This window comes from Gavia stellata, chromosome 3, assembly GCF_030936135.1.
Source record: "Gavia stellata isolate bGavSte3 chromosome 3, bGavSte3.hap2, whole genome shotgun sequence".
NCBI classification, from domain to species: Eukaryota; Metazoa; Chordata; class Aves; order Gaviiformes; family Gaviidae; genus Gavia; species Gavia stellata.
The window spans coordinates 22,991,201-23,014,881 of NC_082596.1; the positions used below are offsets into that span (position 1 = coordinate 22,991,201).

The following is a 23,681-nucleotide window of genomic DNA, read 5'->3' on the forward strand; positions in this document are numbered from 1 at the left end:
AAATGCAGAGTCATTTGTTCATTTCCTGTTTTAAATTGCGGTGAAATGTACCTCTCATTGTCCAGCCTCATCCTAATAGCAATGCAGAACAAGACATACACAAGGAGATAACGTAGGACTTACTTAGTAAAACCTGAATGGCACGAATTTTGGTGTATGTCTGTGCAGTGGCACTGCTTTAGACAAATGACATCTGAACATCCTACAGTGTCTGCAGCTAGTTTCTACAAGACATGTTTCTGAAGGCACTCAGCAGCAGCTGCCTGCTGTATTCAACGTGGAACATCTGGAGATCTTCATATCTTCAGTGACTGATGACATTTAAAGCACAGCGAAGCATTGTTAGGTCCATCCTCACTTGCGCTTTGCTTCATTAATTGACACAATTCTTTGTTTTCCTTCTGTCGCTTTGTCTGATGCTTTTTGTAACATTAATGGTGACTTCTTTTGTGGACATTTTCTGTGCATCCCATTTACTCTGTGAAAGTTTTAAACAGTACAGTGAGTTCCACACTGACAGCACAAAGAGTCATTGACGATTACCTCCTAATTTATGAAAACAGTTCCACTTAATAAACAGAAAGACTCCAGCATTCTTCACACAGTACTGTGATGTGGAGCAACTTTCTCATTCAGCACGGACACAAGGTTTTATAACTGCTCTAAAGGCTGTGGACGCCAGTAGGCTTTAGATCAACCCTCTTGGCTACCATTAGCATCTCTACACATGTGCATTCTATAAGCGGAGCAAATAAATCTAGTTTCAGTCCAGAAGTGGAAATTAGACGTTCCTTTTGGTGTCACTGGGAGTTGAGTGTGATTAGCCTGAGACAGAATTCTCTCTGCTTCATTTTACGTTTCTTAAGTGAAAATACAGTTTCAAAATAACACTTAGTTCTACCTGCATATAAGACCTAAGTACAATATATAGCTTTCAGAGCTTCATCAGGTTATTTCCAAATATTCAAAAAAGTCAGTCTGTCTGAGGCATGCAAGTGCATCCCTAATTTAAATTTATCCTTCTCCATCGTCTAGTCTGTCTGCTTGTTGCCATAAGCAACCCACTATACTGCGCAATAAAGTGGATAGGTCTAGCAAAGGACATTCAGAACTGGGCTGATGGAGACACAGAGCTGAGTTAGGTGGATTTGTTTATTACATCTCCAGTGTTTCATGAGACACTTCGTGAGTGTAAAGATTGCCAGGTAAATTAGGCATCATTTACATGGTAATAATGCCAGGTGCAATATTGTCTGGTAAACTTCCACTGACGTGAGTGGAAGGTACATAATCATCTGAGAGCAAAAACTGGTGTTTATTTGCCGGTGTGTATTACTGCACATTTCTGTAGCCTGAATACATCCGCTCCTTTGCTGTCTACTCCCCTAGTGCTCATGTTCACACAAGGACTCTTCAAAGACTACGCATATCATGAAAATCAAACCAGGTTATTGTCAGACAGGGAGATAATCTGGATACCATCTCTGCTTTTGAGGCGCTTGACCATTATATTGCCTTCACTGGTATTAGGACTCTTTTCATCATCAGCATATTTTACTTCCAAGTTGTTTTGACATGACTCTTATGAGAGGATACTAATATTTCCCAGACGCAGCCCATGTCAAACCCTTTCCCTTTTGAAACCACTAACTGTACCCTGTCACGTAACTGATGGTGGAGGTAAGGCAGTAGGATGCTTTAGGGCTTGATGCCTGAGAAAATGAGAAACAGAGAAGTAAAGCAGTTTACCCCCTGCTGCCCCACAGGCCGATGGCAGAACCCAAGTCTCCTGAGAGCACTGGGTGTTGCATTGCATTGTATTCTACAGCATGTAGAGGTAAAAGAAAAACTGTAGTCAATGTGAATATTCAGGTGAATAAAATAGGCACATTTTGAGTTGGGGAGATAGTCACATTCTCTACTCTAGGCATCTAAACTTTAGGTGTCCAAATTGGAAACCTACTCATCTTACGCTTCCCTAAACAGTCAGTGGAGAAACAGAGCTTCAGCATGGCAAACCAGAGCTGGAGCCTAACTTAGATACTACACTTTCACTGTAGGAAAATACATTTCTTTTTTGACTATAAGAAGTTTAGACAAATTACTTTCCTTTTTTAGACACCTGCATTAGATGCGTAGAATAATGTAAATGCCCTACTTAGCATCAGAAATTTTCTTTGCACTGGGTTGCAACAGTACAGGTATATATTACTGAATGTATCTTAGCTAGAAAAAGGTGGGAGAATACATTCAAAGCCATAGGGCCCCAGGTCAGGAACCCACACTTCTCTGAGTAGTCCCATTACAGTCAACACTCACTTTATTAATATGTTGTGGGAATTTGCCCATACTTCCGAGTAAGTCTAAATGCAGACAGAATTTTTCAATCGCTTACAAAATTAGACAAACGATTTTCTCCAACAATATGTCAAGTATACACATAATTCTCAAGTGTGGCCAAGTCTTTTTCAAATCGGATTAATAATTATGTTAGTTCTGTTCAACCATATCCAACCTGACCAATTCATTTTTCTCTGTGGGCTAGTGGCTATGACAGGCATTTATGTTTTTCATTTACAGCAAATCCATGGCTCTAGATGTCATGCTGCTGTAGAATATGTCCCTGTACATCTGGAGCTGCAGTATCTCTTGGAAAGATACAGCAGGATCCATGTCACCGGGAAATATTTCTGTACTACAGCAGTACAGAAGATAATACAGTGAATGTATAAAATAAACAGATGTGTACCAATGTGTTGTTTGCTAGCAAATGCAAGGTGAAGTTCAATCCAAATTCCCTTTTTCATTTGCTTAGTCCCCCTGGGTTTAAATTTGCCTCTCTCAAGGACGTGATTCTCAAGAGGGGACAGCTTCTTATGGGGTGGGTGTAGTGGTTCCACCACACACTGTGCTGAGAGGTCTTCCCGTCTGAGAAACCGAGGAAGCAGTAAACCAACTGTAGGGTTTGGATTACTTTAATCTGCAGCAGCTCAGCAGCTGGTATACGAACAGGGCAGCAGGTGGAAACCTGTGAGAGACAAGCAGGTAGGCAGCTAGGATGGGAGAAGTTTGGGCTTTGGTCTAGCCCCAAAGCCTTGGGTGTTCATACATTATTGTTACACTGGATGATCCTTCTACAATGTATGCAACATATAGGTGAGAGGAATAAGGGGGGAGGATCTGATCCAAAGCCTTTTGAAGTTATTGGAAAGACTCCCATTGACTTTTTCAGGCTTCACATCCAGCCTTGAATGAACCAGCGTTCATGCAGTGCATATAATTTAGGCAAAACAGCAAAAAAGGAAAAAGCCATTCCCTCTCCGATAATTAAACAGCTTCCACAATACATGCCACAGCTGGACTGAGCTGGAAAAAAATAAGTGTGGGTTGGGTTTTTTTTGCTGTAACAAGTGTATGTTACTCCAATTGCCAAATAAAACATCAATTTTGTGGCCATTCAGGCATGAGGTGTTGTCAGAGGTGCTAGGCTCAATCATGCCGTGGCTGTGGTGCAGCCATTTTCTCTTATCCCAAGGCATTAAATACAGTTTGACTGCAGCGAGGAAGATTGTCACAAAAATAAGTTTGACCTGGCTGAAGCTAGTGCTGAGCGTCAGGAAACATAATCATACTCTTACCTCTGCTGTCCTGAAGCTGTGCTGTCTCTGCATCGTAGCTCCCGTGCTGTGGACCATGGGGCTCGCACAGTGAGGGCCACAGTTGTTCCTCTTCTCGGTGTTCAGCGTTCCAGCTGTGGCTGATGCTGTAGTTACACCTGTCTGAGCTGATTTCCCATCATCCAGAAGACCTAGAAGGGACACATGAAATTGTGCGATTAATACTGAGGAGCAGTTTATAACTGGCTCTGGCTTCCCTCTGTTTCACCACGTTTTTGTGATAGCACAAGTCATGGAAGGTACGGTACAGTACTACAGTGAGAGCAGTCTACCTCCTTTTGTCACCTTTATCCTCACACTTTCCATTATTTGGCCTTTCTCCTATAGTCCACTGCCCTGTGAAACACCAGCTCAGAAAACATGGAAAACCAGTTAATGAGTGCAGCATATCAGTAGCCTTTTGGTCACCTGTGGATCTCCAATGGCTTCTCCACACACACAGCAGCTTGCATGACTGAGGGTTTAACTAAGGACCCAGAGAGGCTCCCCTTAAATCTATTTCAATTCGGGAAATGAAAGGGTTAGATGTGAGCATGACAGATGAGACTGATATGGATGGACAGATTGCTCTATTCATTGCCTTGAACATTTTTTTCCATCATAAGTTGAGGAAAGAAATGCAGAAAAAATATATTTCATACTGTTTTGACTATCAGTAATCAAATAAATTATTAATTTGCTTTCAGCTCTAGCTGTGTGGCTAAAAGCATGCGTTGTACAATATGATATTGGCCAGCCTAAAAGAATTTTCTCATCTTATTGCATTAACAAAAATCAGTTGTCATTTATGGTGCGTGCAGAGCACTAAACATCTGGTTGCAACACTGGGCCTGAAATCCAAATACAAAGAGCAAGTGGGATGCATGACTGTAGCTCTCAATTTCATTTTTGGCAAAACTGATTTATAATAAACTTTATGTTCAAATAAGAAAAAGAAAAGCAGATTTACTAACTGGCAATGCAGGTATCAAAACTGGAAGAAGAAGCAAGGAGTCACAGATACTAAGTGAAAAATAAGTATGAGGAAAAGCAACAACAATTCATTGCTACTTGAAGTGTGCATTGTGTCATCAAAACCTTCTGCCATGAATCAGGTGGGAATTCAAGCACAGTATTAAGGACATTAAAAAGGAAGCAACGTCCTGAATTCTTTCCCAGAAATCTGTAAGAAAAGCTGCTTTATCAGTAGAAAGCAACATCAGTAGCAGCTAGCAAAGGTAATGACTGAAATCAACTAAGCTCCAAGCAAATATTTGAAGTCTTGATATTGAAAATATCTAAAATTGTGTAAGATTTAAGAAGTCTAAATACAAACTAGTCACTACATTTCCCTGAGCAGTCAGAAGATGGTGTTAAGAGTTTTCCAAGGACAATTTAACTTGTAGTAGTGGTAACTAATAATGCTAAGTCATCTACTTTTTGACAGAAAAAATTTTTAGTTGAAATGTGAAAATATTACATTATAGTTCATTTAAAAAAAAAAAACAACAAACTTCAGTCTTTGGAGGCTGCCTTTTCTGCTAGCTATAAAAACTAATGTCATTCTCCCATCTAAATCTACAGGCAACTTTCCATAAGACAAGACTAAACTTTACTTCTCCCACATTTCCCAGACGTCTACACCTACTTATGTTTTAGTTCTTATCTCTTCCTACCACTCCACAGTGCCAGATGAGAGACAGAAACATGACTTGGTGCAGAACAGTAAGTGGCATAGACTGATACCATAGACAAAATCAGTTGTCAGGTAGGGAGATGGAGAGGCAATTAGACACGTGTGATTCAGAGCTCTAAGCTCACGCCTTAGTCTACTGCTTCACCTTGCAGTGGAGCTGTGAGAACAAGATCAACCACAGCTTTGAACAGGCAAAATGCTCTAGGCATTACATACTAATTCCATTAATTGAATCTTGGACTTTTCAAACATACACGAATTATGAGTTTTTCCTTCTGTGGAGTCATCCTACCAAATTACTTTCCACCATGTGTTCCTTTGGCCATCTGGCCTCTAACTAAATTGTCTGGTGAAACAGCTGTCAGCTGAAAAGCCACTTTGTTATTAAGCACAATTTTTCATTTATCAAATTGTGTTGCATCTTTTGGTCTTGCACAGAACAATTTTTCTTGCATCAATCCATTTCTGGAGACTGATGGAAAATCTCTATCCTGAAAATGGTACATCTCCTTCATTTTTTGTCTCCTGTTAGTTTGCAGCCTGAGCATCCTTGTTGCATCCTGCATTGCAGGGCTGACACTTTTTTTGCAATACTTGTCAGAAATGAACCAGGTATCAGAATCTGAGCCTTCCACTATCACTCTGCTGTATTTTTATACGGGAGACCTAATGGTCACCAACACTAGTGCAAAAAGCTTTTTTATTTTATTCTGAAATATGTTTGCATATGAAATATGAACTCTTTTTCAATGTCAAACAGATGATTTAGAGAGTGGGCAACAGTTTAAAGACTTCAGTGACTTGCTCTTTATGTATGAGCACTGAGCAGAAATTGCAGTGAGAATGCATGAGCAGTGGAAGTAAGACCATGAGGTTTGTTGGCAATTCATAAAGCAACACCTATTTTATAGACTAGATACAAAGCACAAAACAGATGATGTTAAAAAAAGATTAGGAACACATGGTTGCTTTTAAAATAGCAAATATTTCTGCATTGCTATTTAGGGTTTGCCACAGTACACAAAAATGGAAGAGTTAACTTTCTTCTTCTGTACAGTCTGGAATTTGCAAGCTAGCAGGATGGCAATACTCAGGGTCTTGCCTCAGTGCCGTTAGTTATCTCATCCTTGCAGTATGGGTTCGGTAAATAACCTCCTCGGTCTTTCACTGTAGAGCTTCAGTAGAAATTTAAACAAACGGGCGCAGTAATGTTGTTTTCATTCTCATGTTCTCTGCCAGGCCAACCCCTGCCAAAAGTCCATGGGCCCCCTGAGGCCAGGGAAAACAGCAGATCCCATCACAATGCCCTGTCAAATACATGTATTTCATTTTCGAATGAACTGGCAAGCCTAGAATATTCTTACGGCTCCATTCCCAAATCCTGAGTTTCTGGGCGATTATCAAACCCCCACCAATGTGAGGGTGACCTTTCCCTCAGGAGTGGTTCGTCAGGGTTTGGGCGACTGCCAGGCTGTTCCCATTATGGGGAGGAATGGATGATAAGAGGCAGGTATTTCATGGCATGCAATCAGGTTTATTTATAAAGAATGTACAGGAGTTCTCCTTCAATGGACACAGGGAGAATACCCAAGCAGCAGCCCCATTGCTCACAAATCCGAGTCTATCTTTCCAGCATGAAATGTGCTTAAAAGAATTTGTCCACCCACGGCAATGCTCACTGTCGTCTTCCTTTTCACTGGCTTGCTAGGCTGCACAGGCGAGCTAACTCCTGCATTTCTCACCAGTCCAATAGAAATCCTTTAGGCTGCAGTTTGACAAATGCTTTTTTTCAGCAGCACCAGGGAAAAAAAGGGTTATTTTAAACTGAAATCAATCCCTATACTTTATTCATCACCCAATGACGCAAGCAGTCAGACTGGCACAACTTGGGAGGTAGCACAGGAATCGAAACAAGCAGCAGAAAGCAGCTTAGGTTGGTGAGCTATCCAATAAAACAAAACAAAACCGAACCCCACTCACCCAGCTACACTCGTTCTTCTCATTGAGTTGCTTTGCTGAGCTCACTAAATCCTCTGGAGGTATACTCACATTGCTTCCAACTACCCCTGCCTCAGGGGACATGCATTTATTTCACCCATTTAGTTCAGATTCACCAAGGATTCCCATTGTGTTACAGGAAAAACAGTGTCCCAAAGACTTCTAAAGAAGTTGCTGGCCCAGAGTAAGATGTGATGTGACTGACTGATTACAAATAACCTATACAAAGAAACTTTATTTCTAAAATCTCTTTCACCAAGAAATCTGATTATTTAGACCAAATGACAGCAGTTCAAATAATCTTCTGTTTTGTGTGTTTTCACATTGAAAATTTGTATAGATTTTGAAAAACCAAATTTACCCAAGTTTTCTTCCACTAAAATGCTGGCATTAAATTACAGCCTTTTGTTCAAAATTCCCAAAATACAGACGTTTTGGAAAATATGGATATTGACAAAAATCAACTGTAGTTATTGAATTTTACAAATCAAAACTAAAAATCAGTCCCTAGGACATCTGGGTATGTTTTAGCTGTTCCGCAATCTAAAAGAGGGTCGTTTAAGAACAGCTTTACAATTACAGCAATATGTAATGAACAGAAAGCTACCTAAAATCAGAGGTATCTCAATACGAGTATGAAGACCAGAAAGACAGAACAAATCTGCCTGAAATATGTATCTTATGTGAAGAACAACAGGTGTATTAAAGGTAATATAAATTCCTAGAAGAGGACAAAGAGAATAGAATGTGAGAATTGTCACTACTGACACAAAAATAAAGGCACTGGTATTTTTAAGTAGTTCGTATAAACAGTATAAATAAAATCAGCTCTCCAAGAACTGCTGCTACTCATAATTAATAGTTTATCTTAACATTGAATATTCAGACTGCCAGTAGGACACCAAGTTTTTCCAGTCTTTCTGGGATAACCTCCTACTCTCTCTGCTGTAAATGTAATCAAAAATTCAGTGTGTCCAAGCAAACATCAAAATTAGTTTTTAGAAGGCTCCAAACACTTCAATGCTTCTGTTATCTTAGTTCTCTAAAATTGTCTTTGTCAATTAACCATAGTTATTATAAGCACAATTCTTTGTGTTTCAGACTATTAAGTTGTGTATTCATCACAGGTAGGACATGACCATTTTTTAAAGAACAGATGTTTTCTCCATAACAGAATTGTAGGCAGCAAACAGTACTGTTCAAAGGTGTCTTTCAGTTCCTAAATGATACTTGAAAATTTGATGCACATTCACCAATGCATTCAAAGGAATCCATCCGTGATGTCTTTCTTTCTCTGCTGGCTGTAACATACCTATGTTCTAACTTCTGTCTCTCAACATCTCCCTCTCTGCCTCACTTATCTTCCTGGCAGACTGCACCTCACTTCTCTATGAGCAAAAGTCACCAAGTCCCATCTTCCACCATGTTCTATGAGACCTCTTAATATGTACTGGCATGTGTTCTTTTGTCTACAATCCTAATAATTTTTTACATTTTGAATCAGTTTTCAGAAATTCCCAGACAGCAGCATCCCACAACTGTGAGAAGTGAAAATAAGATGTAATGTACAGATAGGATTCATTTACACATCACCAGAAAATTAATTACATAATACTAAGGCCACCCCTGCAACATTTCTTTTCTGTAAGCACTAGATACTTGAAAGCAATTTATAATAATATTAAAGTGCATAAGTTCTTAATACCGCAGACATTTTGTGTTTTAGGAGATACATACTTAAAATTGTACTCCAAAAAGTTGCTCACAGATTTGCAAGCTTATGTCTGTTCAAAATAAAGAATGCTTAAATCATACTTTATCACTCTTTAAAACCATTTAAATGGAGCTGTCTAAAAGAATCATTTTGGTAAACAGGATGCTCATCACAGAGCAGTTAAAGAAAATGTAAAACATGGAATGGAAATTTTAGACATTAGACCTGTATTTCTGATTTCTTTTATTATAATGACAACAGTAGTGATAACAAAACCAAGGATAAACAATGCATAGATGTTGCTGTAGTTCTTCATACAGCCTGGTTACACCTAAGAATTCAAATGATCCTTTACGAGAGTATCTCATAAACATGAGAGGAAATTTTCACTCTTAAGATTTAACTCTTTCTAATCAGATTTTAGTATGGAAATAAAGATGATGTGAAGAGGGGGGAAATGACATAATTAATTCCGATTGTGAAAGTAAAACTGGAGTAAAAAGCAGAATAATGTCACAGATCAACAGCTGGCACAGAGAGAGAAGGAAAAAAAGAGAACTAGGGGGGTCAGTTTTGTGCATGACAAAAGATAAAGGTATGACTTGCTCAAGGCTTTTTGCTAGACCTTATCTATGTATTAGAAAGCTAATATTTGTTTTCTAATGATCAAGAATGGGAGAAGGAACCAGATAGCAACATTTAGGGGTAGCCCTCAATTCTCAGGACTACAGGAAACTTCTCAAACCACAGGTGGCATGAAGGTAGGTCCGCCTGGATCTCTTTGCATAAACCTCATCAAAAGAGCAATATCTTAGTAAGATCCAAAATGAACTGAAAATTTCTGTGGCTAACAAAAATCAGCAGTGCTGCAATATCTAATGCTGGCAAGAAATCTGGAAGGGGTATGATGCCTAGTAGCCAAAAGGATCAGACCTTTGTGGAGAAAATTGTTCCACATGTGCTTGCCACAATATTCTCCTACCTGATTTTAAAGCAGCAGGTAGTGGCCAAAACTGGAGATGAATTCTGACCCAAATACGCTATAGATCTGAGCCGTCACACACTCTGCTATTGAATGACAAGCACGTATTTGTTTAAAGTGGTTAGCTGTTGATTAGTATGCTAAGTTTGTATCTTTGGAATTGACTATGAACAAACCAGTAAGGTTCAATTTTCTGGTTCAGCAACACCCTTTTTTATTTATCATGGCTGTTATCTCATGAATGATGCATAAGATGCTGTTTTATAAAATGCCTGCATAATAAGATACTGCACTGTAAAAATGGACTCTGAGAAAACTCACAGTAAAGAATAATGAACAATGTTATCACAACATGCAGTTGTTTCCAGAGGAAATACGTATCTGTTACCAACACTGAGTTTCTTGTTTTTAATGCTACAGAGTAATAACAAGTACACAGAGCACTGAAATACCTGTTTTCTATACCTGTTTTCCTGATATGAAACTATTCGTGTTTGGGAAAACTACGTATCTGCTGGCCTGAGAGCTGGTATGTACTTCTACTGAATAAATAGAACATAGAATGGCTCCTATCAAAAATGAATGGAGTAGAGGTTGTGACAAAAGTCCAGTTTAAGTCATTTCCTCCAAAGCAGCAGCCTCAGAGGTGAGGCCAGATGCTCAGGAAATCTGCACTAGCTTTTTTCCAGAACAAGAAAGAATTTAGAAACATTCAGACATAGCAGAGAATAGGTTTGTAAGGCAGGACAAAGGATCAAGAAGATCTGCAGAGGGACGACCTGCTGCAGCAGAAAAATGTCATCAGAAACAATGTTTTGTATTTATTGAATCTGAAAATACAATAATGCAATAAATTTACTGCCCAGATATTCAGAGAATCCAGAATGATTTATCTGAACTCTAATGTGATATGAATTTTAGACAGTGAAGCAAACCACACCAAAACAAATGTATTTGCATCTTCCACACATTCTGTATCAGCCATCGAAAATCTGTGGAGTCGCTCTTTAGGGAAAAGTTTCCCCCATGGGCTGCGGAAAAGGCGGGGGAAGGAGACCTGTTCTCCTGACACAAAGCCCTCCATGGACGGCAGGTCCCTCCAAAGCTGACTTGAACCAGGCAGGGCTGAGCCGTGCAGCTCAGGTACGACAGGCGTGGGGAAGCAGGGGGGAACTCTGGGCCTTCCTCCCTACTTCTGTGGGATGCTTAATTGAACTCAGCTCACCCGAGAGCACGAACAGCCTCTTCATTCTCCATTTAGAAGGTATATGCTTTACTTTCGGCACTAAGGGAAGTAGGTTATAAATAAGAGGAAATTCTATATTTATGCAAGGCAATGGGGGTCAGATAATAGCTAATAGCAGAAGGCAAATCAGGCTTTTACATCCTGATCTGATCATGGTTTTGTCACATTCAGGAGCTTTATGGAATGATGTTCTTTTGTAAGATTATGGTATTTAATGTCAAATTCAGGACAGAAAGAACTGGCTCACAATGAATATATTTAATGCTTTTAAATTACTTTATGCACATTGGAATCCTGGCAAAACTGGGAGACCAAGCACTACATCTTGCGACAGTTTTGGTGGGCAGATTTGCTTATTTTCCTATTTCCTGCCACTTCATTTCTGAGTGTAAAACAAACAACAGTCCTATAAATTTCTGTATTTCAAAACTTCTTTTACCATTGCTGTTTTGAAATGAGGCAAGAGGCTCCTCTTTGTTAGGTAACAGAAATTTCTAAAAGATTTTAAAACTGGAATTTAACATGTACATGCATAAACAAGTATACTATAAATAGCTCTGAAAGTCTGATCAGATTTATTACTATAATATGAAGATTTCTACTACAGAGTATTCAAGGATTCTAGCAGACAAGTAGAATACAAAAAGGGCAGCATTAAAGCTGCAAACCTTGACATTCACAGAATCACAGAATCACAGAATCACTAAGGTTGGAAAAGACCTGTAAGATCAAGTCCAACCTACAACTCAACACCACCATGCCCACTAAACCGTGTCCTGCAATGCCACGTCCACATGTTCCTTGAACACCTCCAGTGATGGTGACTCCACCACCTCCCTGGGCAGCCTGTTCCAGTGTTTCACCACTCTCTCCGTAAAGAAATTTTTCCTAATATCCAGCCTGAACCTCCCCTGGCGCAACATGGCCTAATTTCCTGGGTAAAGGCAGATGCTAAATCTTTGCATATTGGTATATTTTGATTTCAAATTATGATACAGAATCATAGTACAACTATCTTGTAAACAAACTTAGCACTGTTGCAACCACATCTATGAAATGAAAGGTGAATATAAAATTTATATTTATTCCAAATAGAAAAAGCACAATGCAACACTCTCTAACAATGTGTCATCATGTTAAAGGTCAAGACAAAGGATATTACATGGAAAATAGACTCCAGAAGCAGAACAAGGGGGAATTGGTCTGACCATGAAGGGAAGATACGAAAGGTAAACTTCAAAGAATTGTAATCAGGGTGCTAGGGAAGGACATAATGGCAGAAAGACAACAGAGTTTGATGGATGAAGATACAAATTTTAATAACTGGAACAGGAAAGAAGAACTGAATTTTCACTATATTGTGGAATAAGAATTTGGCAATATTTTGGAAGACATTGAAGGCTAAGTACATTTTACGCCTGGGAAAATCAGGAGAGGGAATGGATTAAGCAACATACCAGTGCCACATGATGTGTCAGAAACGAAACAGATCACTAATTCCTCCCAAGTGAAAAAACTAACATACAAATAGCAAACCTCTGAAGTGCTTTTCATAATACTGCATTTTAGAAGGATAGGCAGTGCAGGGAGATCTGCTTCTCCACATTCAAAGATACAGGCTATGTTTCTGTACTGCCCATGAAAAATTCACCTTAAAAATTATACCCTCCATGCACAATACCTCACATCACGGGTGTCCAAACTAAGTCAAGTCAGCTTGTTTTCCAAAGGTGCTTGCTTTTGACTCAGTTCCTGTCTGACCCTTTCCTTAAAATATAAAGAAAGAAGTTCCCATTACAGGAAAGCACTGTGTGAGATGGAAAACAAGCAGCAGGCTCAACCATCCTTCCCACACCTGTACCCACCCTGTTTGAAGACAGGTTCTGAACAGTGGCTTAGATCTGTAGACATTCACATGGTCTTTCCTCCTCCTTCACGTGGTCTTTCCTTCTCCTTTGGGATGTGGTAATGAAACATCACTCATTATGTTTTAGACTAATTTCTAACACAGAAATGGCAAGTATTATTATCGGTCTCATTACCTAGCTAATCACGCATGGAATTTTAAGATGAGTAGGTAGTATCATTTCAATTAATCATACTGAGGAGCAGCAAAAATATTTAGGCAGACTAAACAGGAATCCTTATGAAAAGCATCTAAATGCGCGTGAAACTTGAGCTGAAGTGACTCTTTAGTTTTGCTCACCAAGGTTCAGCAGCTGGAAATTGAAGCTAAAGGTTCCAGGTAAGACATTAGACATGTATTTTAACAATGAGTGATTAGCTACTGGCCTAATTTACAAAGGCTTAGGCAAAATGTCAGCCACTGGAAAGCTGTAAATTAAGTCCGAATGTCCCAAAGGTATGCTCCATATGGGAATTAATTCAGGAAAGACTAGTGGGCTGTATGGCCAGGTGACATTTCCAGCTTTACAATCTATGAATATATGAAAGGATAGGATGACTTAACTGGCTCACGGTATGACTGCAATCATAAAATGCTTTGGCTTAAGATATCTGTATGCACGTGAAAAAGTTATCACTCATGTTTAGTGTTCATCCTAAAATGAGGGCAGTAGCTGTGTTAAAACCTAATGTCATCAGCCGTTAACAATCCACTAGATGATAGATCCATAAAATTTTTTTCATCTTTTCTACAGACAGTGTAAACACTCAAAAAGCACCTGGGCTTTACGCAAGTAGCAGAAATTCGTACTTTTAGCACTGCAAGTGCTTGAAACAATTCTGATAGCCCACCTGGGAAATACTAGCAGTTTACAAGAATGACAATTGCAACATGGGGACAATATCCAGATGAAATGTACAGAGACAGAAACACAACTATATGCATTGCTAGGAAACTGGCAAAAAAAATCAAAATATTTCAGTCAATCAATAGAGGGATTGGCTGATTATTTTGCTCTTCAGTAGCTAGCATCCACCTGAACAGGCTAGCCTGAATCCATGATCTTCCAGGAGGAATGAGAGGCTCAGCGTTACTTCTTTTTCATCAGCTGCTTAAAATTTAAGGCTCAGTCAAGCAAACAGCAATGCAGAAACAATCTGGAGGGGCTTGGTGGATTCAGGAAAACCTTAAAATGGAAAATCCTGCCTTGCAGCTTACAGCTGCCCATGCTAACGGGTAGAACGTCACTCCCCCATCTACCTGTTTGTTTTACTTTTAACCTGTATTTTTCCTAAGTGGAAAAGGCACTGTGACAGTCTAGGGAAGTAATTATGCATGTACTCATCAGATAATAAAATTGGGATAGGAACGCATTATTTATTTGTATACAGTAAAGGACCAAGCCACTTTTTTCACGCAAGGCCGCTGCTAAGAAATGCACACAATCACACAGCTTTCAAAATATTATCCGCATAGTCTAGAAAAGAGTGCTGCTTTGTGCAAGTCAAACAAAAAGCCTTACAATAAACTCATGGCTTTGCTCATTCAGTTTCTGAGACTTAACTATTACTGTATTTTGATTTAAGGTACAACCCAGCTTTGAATCACAGATTTTTTTAACTGCAATCAATTTATTTCATTTTTAAACTGCAGGAATACCTGAGAAAAAGTGGAAATTTTGGAAATTTTAATCAATGGACAATGAGGTAAACTGCACTCTGAACTGTGTTTGCTGAATGAAGTACATTACACCTCTACTTTGAGACTGGCAGGAGTCTTCACTTAAAGCTAATTCCATTTTTAAAGTGTTCGTTTTGAACTATGCATTCCTAAACTGGAAAATATAGGATTAGAACTGGCCAGAAAGCATAAATTCATTCCTGAGGAAAAGAAAAAAGAATTTTTAAATGTCCTGAATCAGAATATAAAGGAGAAAAGAAAAAAAAAAAAAAAAAGGAGAGCTTTTTCCACAAGAAGAAGGATTTTGCAGACCAATTTCCTTCTGAGCATCCTGCAGGCAGGACCTGTCATTGACAGAAACCACTGCTCAGGTTTCCTGCTCAAAGCCTTTCAGACACTCTCCCTCTCTCACCATCCCTCCTCCCCACCGCCTGCTGCAGAGGCAGAGGGCAATAGCTCTTCACGAGTTAATGACAGCCTTTTGGCTCTCAGTAACTACGAGAAATTTTCTCATGAAAGATTTCAATGCTGCAAGAAGGATTTTTTTTTCAGCTGGAAAATTATCCAGAGAGAAGGTTCCAAATCATCTCTCCTGCAAATCATCTCTATTGATGCTCACCAACCTTTCTCCTTTCTGGTGCTGTGACAGTTAGGAAAGCCTTTCATGTAGTTCAAGTGTTCATGCACATAGCATGTTTAGCGAATTTACTTTCTCTGCGTGTAAATGACTATACTGGGGCAAACTGCGGGTGATCAATCCTAGTAGGTCTGCTTTAGACTGCAGGAGGGATTTAGCAAGAATGTTGGCCATTAGCTAAATGGGAATTAGTCAGAGACTGAGAGACCTTGTGGAAAAGCTATCATAATATATTTTAAATTTTTATTTTTAGTACAGCTTTTGGAGTGCTTTGAGAGAATCCTAGAGGCAAAAAGTGCAAGGAAGAGGCTGCCAAGGGAGGAGCAGGCAGCTGGAGATCCCTGCCCAGCCCCTGCCCTCCCCTCCTGCCTCAGGGGCACGGGGCGGCTGCTCTCGCCTGAGACACCAGGACCTTCCAGGAGGCTTTGTGCAGTACCTGAATGCCACTAACCACCTACCATTAAACAAGACTGAAGTTTTTCAGCAGTTGAGTCTAATACATCTAACAAAATAGCAAGCTGGAGGCTCATAATAGAAGAAATTTTCTCATCCAGCAATTATTTCTGATACTTAAAGAAAAAGCTTTGCTTGCTATAGGCTCTTCCTTTTTATATGGCAGTTGATATTTATTAATAAAGAATTAATTTAAAAATACTTTTAGAGGTGGTGGAGGGTTGTCACTTAATATGTTCTGGTGGGGCAAATAAGTATCACTGATGTTTTTTAACTGAGTCAACAGAACAAAATAAATACAACACCCACAAAGTATATAATTACACAGAATGGCCATAGTGCAAAATGGCAGCAACAGTCCCATCCAAATTACTTACATCCCCTACGCATTATCTCAAACAACATTTGTGCCTGTAACAATCCTACTCTCATAATTTAGCAAAAAGCGTAAGCACAGTTGGTCTCAATATCAATGGGACTTTTTCCATGCTTAAAAATGAGGAGATGTTTAGTTTTGGGGGGTGGAATGGGGAGGGGGTGGGATGACTCGGGGACATAAAATGAAAATGCTGAAGTTCTCTGACAATATGTTGAAATATATTGTTGCTTCCAATCTGTATTTCAGCTTTTGTTCTTAAATGACATCTGTACCTATGTGAAATTAAGACAGTATTAAACTATCAAATGACAGCAAAGATGAAAATGTATGGATTGGAAGGATTAACAGCAGTGGTCAGGCTGAAAAATATGGTTATTACAAAAAGCTGTATTTATCTGTTGAGTCTAATTTTTCCAACAATTTAAATGCTGTCTTGTGGTGGAGTAAATACTGGTTTAGGCCAATACTGGAATCTTTGACTGGGTTCTACGCTGAGCAAACCCCAAGTGTATGTGATAAATGAAGAATAGCAATCTGGAGTAGTTTCAGGTCAGTGGGTTGACAACCATCATTTATTACAGTGATTATCCATTTAATTCTATTATTTTCCTCTATTGCTATCTAAGGTTCTTTATCATTCCCTGATCCATAAACTGATGGAAAAATGTCATTTTTTACTAGCAAAAATTGTTATTTTTCCATTTTTGAGGGAGGCATACAGCTGGGCAGTGCATCCGTGTTATTTCCCTTCCATTCTGCAACACTCCCCACCTTTCTCCCGCAGACGTGCTGTGAAAAGTTTGACCAGAAGTCCCTAAAGCATATGGGAATGGTTAACTCCTCTGAAGCGGCAGGGTCTTTGGGCTTTTCCGTTGCTTTGGCTTACCTCCACATTTGGTACTGAGTTTGTACTTGCAGTACTGACAGCAAGGTTTGCTGTTTATGTGGTCTTCCAGAGCTGCAGAGGGATGACACAAAACTAGGTGCCATTCGGAAAGGAACCCTTTGAAGAATAGCTCTACCAAATCAGGCTTTTAAGAAAGTGATTTTCAGAGGGCTTTGAACCCAGTCTTCTTCTTGTGCAGATGGAAGGACCTACACAAACCCATTCTACAGAGACACTTCACAGATATAAGAAGTCTGTTACCCATCCATATAAATGTTAACGCACAAAAAAGTTGGTGTACAAAGTTGAGCAGGCACATGAGAAGGCTGCTTTCTGAAAGCTAGGCAGTAAAAATTAGATCCAAAAGCTTTCTCTCCCTACTGTATGAAACATCCCACATGTTATTTTAAATTTTATTCCCCTTTTTGTGTGATTTAGAAAGGTTTCCTCAGTACCGCACTTCATACAGAGGCTAGTGGCAACTGAAATGGCAGAGATCATACAATCAAAATCCAGATACAATAGTAAAATGGGATCCTTTAGCAAATACCGTATCATTATATCCAAGGTCTGGACTAAGGTGGAATAAGGAATCACTGTAACATGTCTACAGTGCAGGAAAAGCCTGTATTTATTAGCTTTTACTGTAAAACTGTAATAAGGTTATCTCCTGAAAAGACCACATGTCAGAATCACTATAATTGTGTCTTAAACATACCAGATTTTGAACAAACCCATTAGTAAAAGAACAGTAGTAAATGGGCATAAGAGCACAAGGAGATACTGATATACCCATATTACACACTAGCAAAAGCGATCCCTCTCTGGCTTTTAACCTAAACCAGATTTTTTATTAAATACTTCTCAGCGGTCTGATTTACGAGAAACCATCTGCTGCACAAAATAAGTTCTTCGTTTACAACCTGATGCTTGCTTATGCATTTCTGTTCAGCTTTTAACTGGACATATACCTGGTAAATGAAAGAGCAGATGTCCGCAGCTGCGGTCCAAGCCAGCACCAGCCCCTGTTGTTATGGCGACTGGTGTTCACACAGCCCTGCGCCTTGGATGCAGCTGCTTCCAGCCTCTCCTACTGTAAAGGGGAAAAGCAATTTTCAAAAACTTCTCTATGAAAGGCTACCTCTGAAACCCTGGATTCTGCACACTGAGTCTCGACCAGAGGCTAACTGCAGAGTTGAACCTGGTCTATAAAACTTCCCACAGTTGTCAGCGATCACAAACCAGCAGAGCAGCAGCAAAAGCTGGTCATGTAAGACAAGAATTATTCATAAATGTACAACTATATTAAAGGGAACTATGTAAGATAAACTGTTAGCCGGCCAGATTGCTAGATAGTGACAAAATTTCTCCTGCATTCCTCTGATTTTATTTATTTATTTTACAAAGGACTCGATTCTACTCCCATTTCATAGCTATTTTGCAAGTGTCTTCACTAGGGAATGAACCAATCCTAAATTGCAGCTTTCATTCATGGCAAACCACTGACTGCAGGTACGTTTGCTGATGCCGTGAGCAAGTTTTTCTCCCAAGTGCATCAGGTGAGTCTGCGTGAAATGCGGATAATGTTTTTCTTTAATACGCCTCAGGAGAAAAGACTTTGCTATAGAAATAGTGCAAAGTACAAAGAATGAAAACTGTCTTTGTTTTTGAAGCCTTAGCCAATACTGTGAGTCAGGTAATGATAAAAATAAAGAAATGTTTTATTAGTTGAGGCACTGAACAAATGAGTCCTGAGGCAACCAAGACACAGCTTTTCAGTTCTGATGCAAGACAATTGGTTTTTACTTGGTTGCTACATCATTTAAAAATTAACTACTTTTATCTGCATTTCAGCAACAACCTCCAGCCAAGACTGGGGTCTTACTGTGCTGGTTGCTGCTGGAGAATAGGAAAGACAGATCCTGCCCTAAGGAGTTTGCAGCCCTTTAGCTAAATCATGATTGTAAGGTCTCTCTGACCACAAGGCAACATGCTGCTTTAACCACTCTGAGGCACTTTCAAGTACAATAAAGAAAAAATAATTGAATGCGGCAGCTAACTTAGCCACTGAAGAATGGAAAAAAATAGAAATAAGATGACTTAAAGCCTGCTTTAAAACAAAACAAAAATTAATTTTTGTTATAGTTGATATTGAACGGGTTTATAAAGCACTTTTACAGCACTGGTTTCTGGTAGGAAATTGTGCATCTTAAGTTACTAGCCTATACATACATATACATCAGCAAGTTAACCCAAGGTAACACAGCAGGCTATGCAAATGTGTTTCAAAATACTTGACAGTTTTTGTGCAGTTTTTGTTAATTCAACCTTTTCCCGGCGGTTTGCTTGTAACCCATGGTGACTGCCCTGGGGACTCGACTGCTCCTGCAGATTCTTACTTTCCCAGAAAGTCATTACTTGTGCTAACACTTCCACTTAGCTGAATCAGACCCTCGAAAAGAGAACGCAATTTATGCAAAGGGTTGCAAGGATCAAGGAACGGTTACTAAGCAGAAATGTAGTCTGTTATTTTCCCCAGCTATAGCCTGTGCAGTAGCTGAATCCTGTGAAAAGTTCTTCACTTACATAGCAGTGGATGTTCTTAAGAGAAACTGCTCTATTTTACGGGCTCACGGGGTGTCTTTCCTTTTTTCCTCCCTCCTGGAAGCCACTGACCCTATGAACAGAACGTACGCTTATCTTCTAGAAGATGTCTTTCAATTTCACCACCTACAGTGCTTCATGAAGTTATTTATTACTCTTCTACCCCTCCTCAGTGGTATCAATTTACACTGTTCATCATTGTCAAAGCCTCAGCAGTGTATTGCAACAAGTTGCTACCACCTGTATTTGTGGCTGTTAGTGACTTGTCATGAACCTAGGAAAAGTTGTCTGTCTTATTTTAGCTATATTATAACAACTGATATTGTCCTGTATGTCTTCCTGTAAAAAATAGGGAGATTGCAATACACTTTATTAAAATGGATGTTAAAAAATCAAGTCGGGAAGTGAACAAATATTCTAAGAAAGGATCAGTTGAAATAGGAAGAAAGGAAAAGCGAAGGAAAACTAAAAAACCTCGTGACTTCCTTTTTAATTTAATAATATTTTAGCTTTCAAAATGCTTTAGTAAAGATACAAACATTTGGCTACACAAATACTTCTAGTTCCAGTCAGAGCAGACACAGAAAGCTAAATATGCTGGCTGACAAAAAGAGAAGGATATAATGAAATTTTGGGGTGGGATGTGATTACTAAGATTAGTATACGGTAGTTACTAACCCTTTCCTCATTGATATGCTTGCTGATCCTGTATACCATACATTCTTTCATCCCTGAGTGATTTACCCCTCTTCTCATTTTGATGTCCAATGTCTGGTGTTGTTTTTTCCACTTAATTGAAACATGTTGACAATCACAGCCACCTTTTACTGCTTTTGGCTTTTTCCTGAAATCTTTCCGTCATCCTGCCTCCAATTCTCTGTCTTCACAGAGTTTCACCAATTTATTCCAAGCAAAAAATGACAAAGAACAACTTCATTCTCTTCTCCCCAGCCATCTTTGGCTGGTCCCCCCCTTCCCCAGCTGCCTCCTCCCTTTCTACGTCCTAGTTACAGGAGCTTCCTACCTCCACTTACGCCAATGTCACGTCCCATCTCCTCATCTCCCCCATCCTGCTCTTATGCCCTCCCTTACTCTTCCCTTTCGTCTCTCACTCTTAGGTAGTTTTCAGTTCTCACAATAAAGGCATGTTTTCCTCTTCATGTCTTAAACCCATACTTGACCTCATTTGCCCCTCCAATTGCTTCTTCCTCTCCCTTTCATCTGTAAATTCACTGAAGGTGCTGTTTCTAGTCCCTGGAGTACCTCTCCTTATTCCATTCCTTTCCTACCTCAAGCCTTACCCCACAACAGCTCTCAATGAAGTACTTTATGACTTTCAAGGCACTAATTGGGACCAGTGTGTGTTCCTCAGGTTCCTTAAGCTGCTGCCACCACGGCTGTGTTAAGGGTGAATCTCACCCTTCCTGAAGTCCTACTAGTCTTTCCTTTGCTCCTACTAGTCTGTCATCTCCTCATTCCCTTCCTCTCTAATCTCTTCTGCATGGTTTTCTTGTAAAGAGTTTCTCTTACCCTAATGACTCTCTACTGGACTTGAACGTTGTCCTCTTCTTATCTCTGGTATTCTCATCTGTAAACACAAATTCAATTATCGCATGTTTCTAGGAAGAATACTTACTGATCCACCTCTTTATCACCTCCTATTCAATATGAAATCTTGGACTATCTGGCTTCTGTTTATGATGTTTAGGCACCAACTCAAAGTAAACACGGCTAAGATAATGCTAAGCGTGGGTACAGAGGTAACACTTGCTGTGTTTAGCCCTCATTGCTGGAGACAAGACTGTCACCTGTCATTCCAGCTTACTGGCCAGTACCGTCTTGAACCTCTTTAAATTCCTTATATCATCTTCTTTAATACAGCATTTCATATACCAACTCACCTGCAAATTTTCATAATTTCACATGTGATTACTACAAAGTCTTTCTTTAGCCTTCAGGAGTACAACATAGACCCTTTATGACTTCTCCCTCCCTGTTTTGGTCAGCACAGAGTCATCATCTCCCTATTCCAGTTGGCCTGTGATGCCCACCTTTGTGGATTTTCACTCCTGCACTTTCATGATTTCTTCCTGGTGCTTTGTAGCTTGCTATAAAAGTCTGCAAAGCTACTTCTTTTCCTCTGAAGCTGCCTATAAGCATTTACTGCTTTATATGCAAATTATAATCTATCTGGGGCAGCGACCATTTTCATGTTGTGTTTGTACAACATCTAGCACGATGAATTTCTGGACCTAGACCGAGATTTCTAGATACTGGTGCAATAGCTAACAATTCTGAAGACATTTTAAACCCCACATCAGATCAGAGCTCCTCATTCCCTTTCCCATCTCTGTCCCCACTGTAATACCTCAAGTGGACAACTAAGAGTGTCCCACACTGACAAGAACTGGGAAATTCAAACTTGCAGGTCAGCGCCTGTGCAGCCCACCATCTGATGAGTTTTCTTTTCTGTCTATCATCCTAATTTGAGGTAGTGCGCAAGAAGGCTGGCGTATCACTACCTCTTCCTTCTTTGAAACCTATTTCCTAAATGACTTGTCTTGCAAAAAAAGCCGTGTATTCCACAGCAAGAGCCTCAAAGACCAAGTTCTCTTCCCTTCTGCTGATGTTATGACATAGCTGATGGCATTTATATGCTCTCTCTCATAACCAGGCACCACCGCGAGAAGGTCTCTAGGTACCGAACCAGCTCTGTCAGAGAAAAGCCGAGGGCGCGGACGGCCGGTCTCGGCGCGCTGGCCGGGAGCTGCGGGGCCGGCGGGGAACGGCGGATGCTCTGCGGTGCTGCCGCGGCGAGAGCCCACCCTATCTTTAAGCGCAGACTTTCGCGCCTACACTTCTCGGCGGTGGCAGAAAAAGACGGTCTCCGACAAGCGGACACAGCGGATGGATAGGTGGACAGACACGCCTATATACACTATATATACACACGCGTATGCATACCACAGCCTTTCCCCTCCGCCGGGCGGCCCGCGGTGCCCGCCCGCGGCGGGGCCCCCACTCACCGGGGCGCGGGGCGCCCTGCTCCCGGCCGCCGGCCTCGGCGCTGCCGCCCTCCTGCGGCGGGCTCTCGGAGTCGGTGTTGGTCAGCCAGGTGGACTCGGTCTCCCGCGTCCAGCTCTCGTAGTAGCGGGGCTCGATGGCGTCGGCCCTGCTGCCCCCGCAGCCCATGGCGGCGCCCCGCTCACCGCCGCCGCCACTGCCGCCGCCCGGGCAGCATCGCGCCGCCGGGCACGGCTCCCCCTCCGCCGCCGCTCACGCCCTCCGCCCCATCCCCGCGCTCCCGGCTCCCCCCGGCTCCGCTCGCCCGTCTCCCCCTCCTCCCGGCTTTATCTCCTCTAGCCCCCCCCCCCTCCCCCGGCTGTCCCCTCCCCTTCTCCTCCCGGTACCCCCTTCCCTCCCCTCCCGCTTCTCCCCTCTCTCCCATCCCGCCGCCCCCCTGCCCGTCCCCGCTCTCTCCCCATCCCCGGCTCCCGGGAGCCGGCGGCCGAGCCCCCGAGGAGGGCGGCATCCGCTGCGGCGCCGGCTCTGCCCTGCAGAGCCCCTCCGGCTCCCCGCAGGCGGGGGGGCGGGGACGGCCGGGAGCAGGCACACGCCTGGGGCTGGCAGGCTTCCCCGCTTCCCTGGCTTAGGGACTTGGGCATACGGGATTTATACGTACAGGCTGGCAACAGATGCCAGCCTGCCGTAGCTAACACTGCGTAGCAGCCCTCCTGGCCTGGTTTTGCACCCCATTTAGGTACCCTGGTTGTGTCTCGCACCCCGTTTCATAAAGCCGTCTGCCCCTTCCTTGATTTAGCTGGGAGAGCCTTGCCTCCATCTT

The 23,681-nt window shown here is 41.2% G+C and overlaps 1 protein-coding gene across 1 annotated transcript; it reads right to left on the minus strand.

Moving 5' to 3' along the window:
• Window positions 1-127: 127 nt before the first annotated feature.
• BAALC (BAALC binder of MAP3K1 and KLF4) lies at window positions 128-23,029 on the minus strand. The gene is made up of 3 exons (XM_059815273.1): window positions 22,864-23,029; window positions 3,639-3,808; window positions 128-478 (listed from the first exon to the last, which is right to left on the minus strand). Exons 1-3 carry the CDS (start codon window positions 23,027-23,029, stop codon window positions 374-376), a joined length of 441 nt encoding a protein of 146 aa, XP_059671256.1. The 3' UTR covers window positions 128-373.
• Window positions 23,030-23,681: the final 652 nt, after the last annotated feature.